This window comes from Mus caroli, chromosome 19 (assembly GCF_900094665.2).
Source record: "Mus caroli chromosome 19, CAROLI_EIJ_v1.1, whole genome shotgun sequence".
Lineage (NCBI taxonomy): Eukaryota > Metazoa > Chordata > Mammalia > Rodentia > Muridae > Mus > Mus caroli.
Genome location: NC_034588.1, coordinates 47,038,572 through 47,045,466, shown reverse-complemented (window position 1 = coordinate 47,045,466; position 6,895 = coordinate 47,038,572). Strand labels below are relative to the sequence as shown.

At 41.7% G+C, this 6,895-nt stretch overlaps 1 protein-coding gene across 5 annotated transcripts in view; it reads left to right on the top strand.

Moving 5' to 3' along the window:
- The window catches only part of Sorcs1 (sortilin related VPS10 domain containing receptor 1), a 522,478-nt gene that overhangs the window by 194,715 nt on the left and 320,868 nt on the right, over nucleotides 1–6,895 (top strand). For all 5 annotated transcript variants that reach the window (XM_021151490.2, XM_021151491.2, XM_021151493.2 and 2 more), the window contains exon 2: nucleotides 423–490. In XM_021151490.2, coding sequence (XP_021007149.1) covers nucleotides 423–490 — 68 coding nt within the window. The remainder of the gene's footprint in view (nucleotides 1–422; nucleotides 491–6,895) is intronic.

The following is a 6,895-nucleotide window of genomic DNA, read 5'->3' as shown; positions in this document are numbered from 1 at the left end:
AAGAAGGGTGTCCTGGGGTTCAGGAATCAAGGATGTTGGCCCATGTGGCTCAGTTGTGGGAGCAAGGAACTTTACCACTGACCTTTCTAGAACATTTACTGACGGGCTTACTTGAAGTGTTCCTATTTTACAATTTTATAAGCTTCCTGAAAAGTATTAAGCCCACCAGGACAAGAAATACATGAAAAAAACAGGTAGCATTGGCTCTGGGGCCTCCCGAGAATGGTGGGCAGGGCGGCTGACCAGCGATGATCAGTACCAGGCTGTCAGCCCTTCCCCAGACAGCGGCAGCAAAGCAGGAACAATTCATTCAATTATGTTAAGCGCCCATTAAAGGAATCCTAAGCCCTCCCCTGGGCCATCTCAGTTCTAAGAGATTGTAATTGTTTGAGACTAACGGTGATTTCTTCTTCTGCCTTCAGGTGATTCTCATTTTGACAAAGCTCTATGACTATAACCTGGGAAGCATCACCGAGAGCTCGCTTTGGAGGTACGTAGATAAATTAGGCCACTAATTACTGTGCTGTTTGAGCCTGGTGTCTGCTCTTGGCTGTCTCTGGAAGTCTCCATTCCTGGTGGGGAGGTTCCTGCTTATAAGCATGCCTTCCTTTCTTTTCATTCTTTCCTCTAGAGATGGGACGGACTTTGCTTACTGGCCTGCCAGAGAAATGTCTTCTCTTAGTCAGTGAGAAGGTTGTGTTGTACTCTTCCTGAGGTGCTGATATGTTTTGATGCGCATGGTTCTCACTGATCTGGGCACTGGGGAGGAGGAGGAGGAGTTGGGCTTCTCTCTGTAGACTGCTCACCTCAGCCTCAAGGAGCAGGCTTCCCCAGGTTTCCCAGTTCACAGTCCATGGTAGCACACAGGTGGGCACACAGACCTGTGTATGTTTATTTGCCTTTATCTCAGGGATTCATGTTGTACTTCACACACATACAGATTGCGTGGAAAACATACCATGTCAAATGAATGGATACAAGTCATTTAGGGGCAGGGAGTATCTTGTAAATATCTGAACAAAGATACTGTTGGGTTGTTTTCAGGCTGAAGTCAAAACAGACAAACCCTCAGAAACACAGTACAGTCCATTTTATAATTGTTTTTTTTATTAAGTGGTCTTTTCTTGTTACAGTAAATTTTTTTCCTTTTCACCAGCCTGTATCAGGTGGCAATACCTACCACAACCCCTCAAATCAAACAAAATAAATAAATAAATAAATAAGAAAGAGACAAAAGAAAAGAAAAGAAAAGAAGAGAAGAGAAAAGAAACCACTACCTTTGAATAGCTACCCCCATCTCATATGATAATTCCAGAGAGAAGATGAAATTTTGTCTGCATGCAGTCGAGGGGGTGGGCCAGAGCTAATACCCAGCAGAATAGCCGAAAGTGTGGGTCTATTGGTCAGAGTCTTGATAATCATGGAGTTCTTTAGCACATTAACTGCCCGGGGCACCTAGTGCATTACTTAATTTCAGGAAGCCTTGATCAGAATGTTCATGACTGTAAGTTTGTGTCTTCTTGATAGCTTTTTCTAGCATTCATGCATTCATAAGAATACAAGCGACCTTTCCCCTACAGTGCATCTGTCATAAACAGTGCAGAGTGTACATTAGACTATTAAAAGACATGCAGCCTAGTCTCAAAGGGGCAGAAGGCTTGAGCAGGCACAACAGTCTACTCACACTGTGGCACATACACAGAGAGGCACAGCAGAAGATGGTGCTAGACTACAAAGCTCAGTGTAAGCTTTCTTCTTTCTTTCTGATGAGATAAGAGTGTGTTTTTCAATCATAGGGAGGGAGGTTAGTGAAATAAAAATGGCAGAGGCAGGAACATTACCAGTGACAGGTATCACCTGTAATTCTAGCCAAGTAACTCAGTTCTTTCAGTATAGTGGAAAACTCAATTTTCAAAAATAAGATGCGCAGTGATGAAGGATGCATCCAGAAATCTGATCTCTATTGTTCACACAGCACAAGCATTCATGTTTATGTCCATATCCCAACACACACATGCATATCCACAATCAAAAACACACACACAGAGAAAAAGAGAGAGAGAGAGAGAGAGACAGAGACAGAAACAGACAGAGATAGACAGACAGACAGACAGACAGAGAGCAATAATGTTTATTAGCAACTGAGAAATGTCCAACAATTAGATCCAAACCTTCAGTTAAGCTTTACTGTTTGAAAGTCCTACCAGCTAAATAAGAGTCAAGTGTCAAATGCCCTATGGGTATTGCAGTAGATAGGGATCAAGAGGCAGTTGACCTTGTACTGATGTCCTAAGGACTTATACCTCTTTGGATCTAAGGGACAGGGATGACAGGCTACCATTGTTCCCAATTAATGAGATTTACTTGCTCTTCACAGTGCCATCGATTGTGCGGTTCTCCTAGAGCCAGTTGCTGACTTTGTTTTGTGTAGTGTTGTCGTTCATGCAGGGAGTCAAACTGAGAGGGACTGGGCGATCTGACACAGAACAGTTAACTGCACCTGAACACCAGCTGGAAATGAGAGTGGATTAAGCCTGGAGATTTGTGGGGAAAGCCAGTTTTACCATTTGAGGCAAGATAAGCTTAAAGGTTGAGATAAATAAACCATCAAATCAAGATACAGTATCTTTGAGAAGAAACATATTCATCTTTCTCCTCTCTTGTCCAGAGCAATCAGCCCTCTGCCAAGAGACACTTCACTGCAGAGGAAGCCTGAGGCAGTTCTGAAGGAGATGCAAGCATGCTCTTTTAAAGGGCCACACACCTGCAGTGTCTCTGTCAGAGAAGCTTATTGGTGACGATGAGTGGCCAAGATCAGTGTCACAAATCCCACTCCAGTGGATGCAGGATATCTTCCCAGTCCTGGGGCTCCAGGGGAGCAGCAAAGCAGCTAGTGTCTAATTGTTAATTTTAAAGAGGAGTTTTCGTACAAAACCCAATTATTATTCAGCTGTAAGGAAAAGGCTACAGAATAGAAGCAAACACTCAAACTGATGTGCGAAAATGTCCTTGTATGGGGGGGGGGGTCTCCCTCATGAATACATAGTCAATGATGCGGCTCAGAGCTGCGCTTGTGCTATGGGCCAGCACCACCCTCCAGAGCCTGCAGGAGCTAGCTGCCATCCCACATATGGTCTCAGTCACCACCCTTTCCATGCAGGAGTCATCAGACCTTTCTATCTTCTACTTTCAGGCCACATCTATATCTCATGGCAAGAGTTTGGGTTCCCAGACTTTCACATGTATTTGATTAAAATTGAATTGCTAACTCTCTAAATCAAGGGAATCGTATGTTTTTATTAGAGTGAGCCAGTCAGTGCAGTGCTGCCTAACACATGGCTTTCCACACAGTCCAGGTTGGTATAACCGTTATCAGCGACTTTGTTCAATGTTGAGGGCCCAAGTTATGTGTTCATCAATATACACTGACTAGGAATACTTTTTGTACATTGGCTTGTTTAAAATCAGGAGTGTGTATTAAATGGACTCCAGCAGCGTATCTTGCTTCATTTGGCAGGGAAACATGGGTATCTATACAAATGCATTTAAAGAGGAGTCTGAGTTACAAGTGTGTCAATATGTGGAATGAATATATTTGTGTGTGTATATATATATAATTATAATAATATAATATATATATGTATATAATTAAACTAATTGAAGAAGTGCTTCCTGAGGAACAAGAAACATTCTTTATATTTACTCTATTAAAACCAGCCTGTTAGCAATTCTAGTTTCTACAGGAGAAGCGTAAAGCCTAGGGAAGTCAAAGGGCTTGCTCAGTGAGTTTGTGATTGTGCAGAGCTGGCTACTCCACCTGCTTTCTTCATGTGAATGTGCCTGCTGCCTTTTCTTTACCTTTCTGATGTCTCCTTAGTTTGTCTCCTCGGTATTAGTTACGATGTATCTATCGTACCGTAGACACATGTGTAGACCTGCCCTTATAGTTTAGTAACTTGACCTCTGTAAAGACCCAAAGAGTTCTAAAATGCCTTCACTATACTAAAGCCTGCATTTATAATGTAAGGACATATGTAGATTACCTGGCAAGAAGGTTGGAATAAGAGATTCTGGAGCAATAATGAAATGCAAATATTTTTTAGGATTTCAGTAGGATTTGATGATCTCAATACGTGTTTTCCCTCAATACTAAAAAAATCCCCAGTGTTTTACTTTCAATATCTTCTAACAAATATTATAGTCATCTTGTCAGGATTTTAGATCTGGGGTCTTGTGGACTACCATCTTGATATGTATATGTATATATACAACTATATGTATAGATAGTTGTATAACAGCCTCTTCTTCATTAATGCCGCAATGCATCATGAGTCTTTGTCTTCTAATGGTTGCCCGATGTTTATGTTCTTCATTCATTTCGACAAACACCATACTTCAGTACTCAGTGGAAGTAAAGTTATGTATATGAAGGTTTCCCTTTCCAGAAACTCAAAATCTGCTCTTCTGATGGAAAGCAGAAACTCTGTGTGTAGGCAGAAGTGTGGCAATGCAAGATAAAGCTGTTCACAAGTTACCATGATGTTTGTCTGTTTCCACTCTTGTTTAGAAAAGCCGGCTGTGGTCATGTATCACACTGTGTATGTAACATGTTGCCACATGCTCATGTGTTGATGGATTGCTCCGGCTAGTACTGGTACCAAGAGATCCATGGATCCTATGGATACCGAGTCAATTCATTGAAGGCATCAAAGCAGAAGGAAGGAGAGGAGATGGCGCCTAGTTGAGTACAGAAATAACTGCTGACATGGCTTTGAAGGCTGTCTATTCATCGTCTCTGTTCCCTTCTCCTCTCTCTGGTTACTGAGCACTGCAAAGAGAATAGCTCACTTTCCCCACATGTCCTTGCCATGATGTTCTAAAAGCAGTGTACCTAGCCAAACATGGGCTCAAATATCTGAAGCCATGAGGCAAAGTGTCTTAGTTATGGTCTTATTGCTGTGAACAGACGCCATAACCAAGGCAACTCTTATAAGAACAACACTTAATTGGGGCTGCTTACAGGTTCAGAGGTTCATTCCATCATCATCAAGGTGGGAGCAGGGAAACATCCAGGCAGGCATAATGCAGGCAGAGCTGAGAGTTCTACACATTCTTCTGAAGGTGCTAGTTGAAGACTGACTTCCCTGACAGCTAGGATCAGGGTGTTAAGCCCACACCCACAATGACACACCTACTCCAACAAGGCCACACCTTCTAATATTGTCACTCCCTGGGCCAAGCATACACAAACCATCACACAAAGTAAATCCTTTAGTTAAATTGGTTATCTAGATATTTTGCCAGAGAAACTTAATGCTGAATAATAACAATATGTCTTAGTTTCCTTTCTGTTGCCTTTCTCTCACAAAGAACATGGCTTATTCTAAGTATCAGTGAAACTTGTTTCTCTTGGAGGGAATTTATCAGAAATAGATTAGGTTCAAAGCTGTTAGGGGAGAGAGAGGAAGTTGTCTTCAGGGATGTGGTCCCAGGTAGATCAACGGTGCTCTAGTAGATGGCCCACATTCATGTGGAGATGGGCAGCAAATGGAGCTGAGTGGGTTATCTCCTGTAAAAGGGTGTGGACTTATGATTCGGGGTGGGAGGTGGACCTGGGAAGAGGTAGAGGAAGTAGTGAGGGATAGGATGAATCTGATAAAAATATATTATCTGCTACATATGAACTCACAGCGACAGTGACAGTACTCATAAGCACCTGCTTAGATTTAAACCAGAACTGAGGTGGGGAGGTTGACACAATGTCCTACCCCTAAAGAATAAGCGATTTGCATTTGTAACCAGAGAGGAAAATAGATTTAAATTTTCGCCAATAGAGCATCACTAGGCTAATTGGCTTCACTCCAGGGCAGGTGTCACCAGCACAGGTTCTGTATTCCTGTGGTGTATATTTTTCTTTGCCTTGTTGGTTTGGGTTTTGTTTTATTAGTTTTTTTTTTTTTTTTTTAAACTGTGTCTGTGTTGACATTTCTGGGGAGTGGAGGGAAGGAGACAATGAACATTAAGTTGGGTGGACAGGGAAGAGGAAATGACCTGAGAGGAATTAGGGGAAGGAAAAGACTATGATGAATACATATTGTATTAAAATGTATTTGTTTATTTTGGATTTTTCTGAAAGGCTCTTTTATGTAGCCCTGACTGTCCTGGAAGTCACTATGTAGTCCAGGCTGACCTCGAACACATACATATCTGCCTGCCTCTGCTTCCCAAGTACTGGGATTAATGTGTGTGCTCCCTTCTCTACCCTGACCACTTTTTAATGTGTTTTCTAAAATTATTTTTTAACTATGCTGTATAGTATGAAATTCTCAAATAACTCATACAAATGTATTGAAGTAAAAAGAAGCAATGGTTTAAGCTTATTAAAATCCAGATTTGGATCTCAGACTTACTTACATTTTTTTAATGTTATAAAATTTCTACGTCCTAAAATTTTAGTATAATGCCTCATATATAAGAAAAACAGTTTTGAAGATAATGCAACATGATCTTGTGAAATTCAAACATGTCTCACTCCAGGAGGAAGAATGTACCCAGAGCCAAATGTGAAAAAAAGCCCAGGTTCACTCAGTACAACACAGCCAAAGTTTCACTCACATTATCGCCATCGCAAAGTAGATCTGCTGGGCTGGCAGCCATGCATAAGCACCATCAAACTCCTTTCTGTCACTACTTTGATTTGGTCCCCAGTTCTCTTTGGCCCAAGACAAACATTTACTTCTCTTTGGCCCAAGACAAACATTTGAGCTCTCTCTCTCTCTCTCTCTCTCTCTCTCTCTCTCTCTCTCTCTCTCTCTGTCTCTGTCTCTCTCTGTCTCTCTCTCTGTCTCTCTCTCTCTCTCTGTCTCTCTCTCTATCTCTCTCTGTTTCTCTGTCT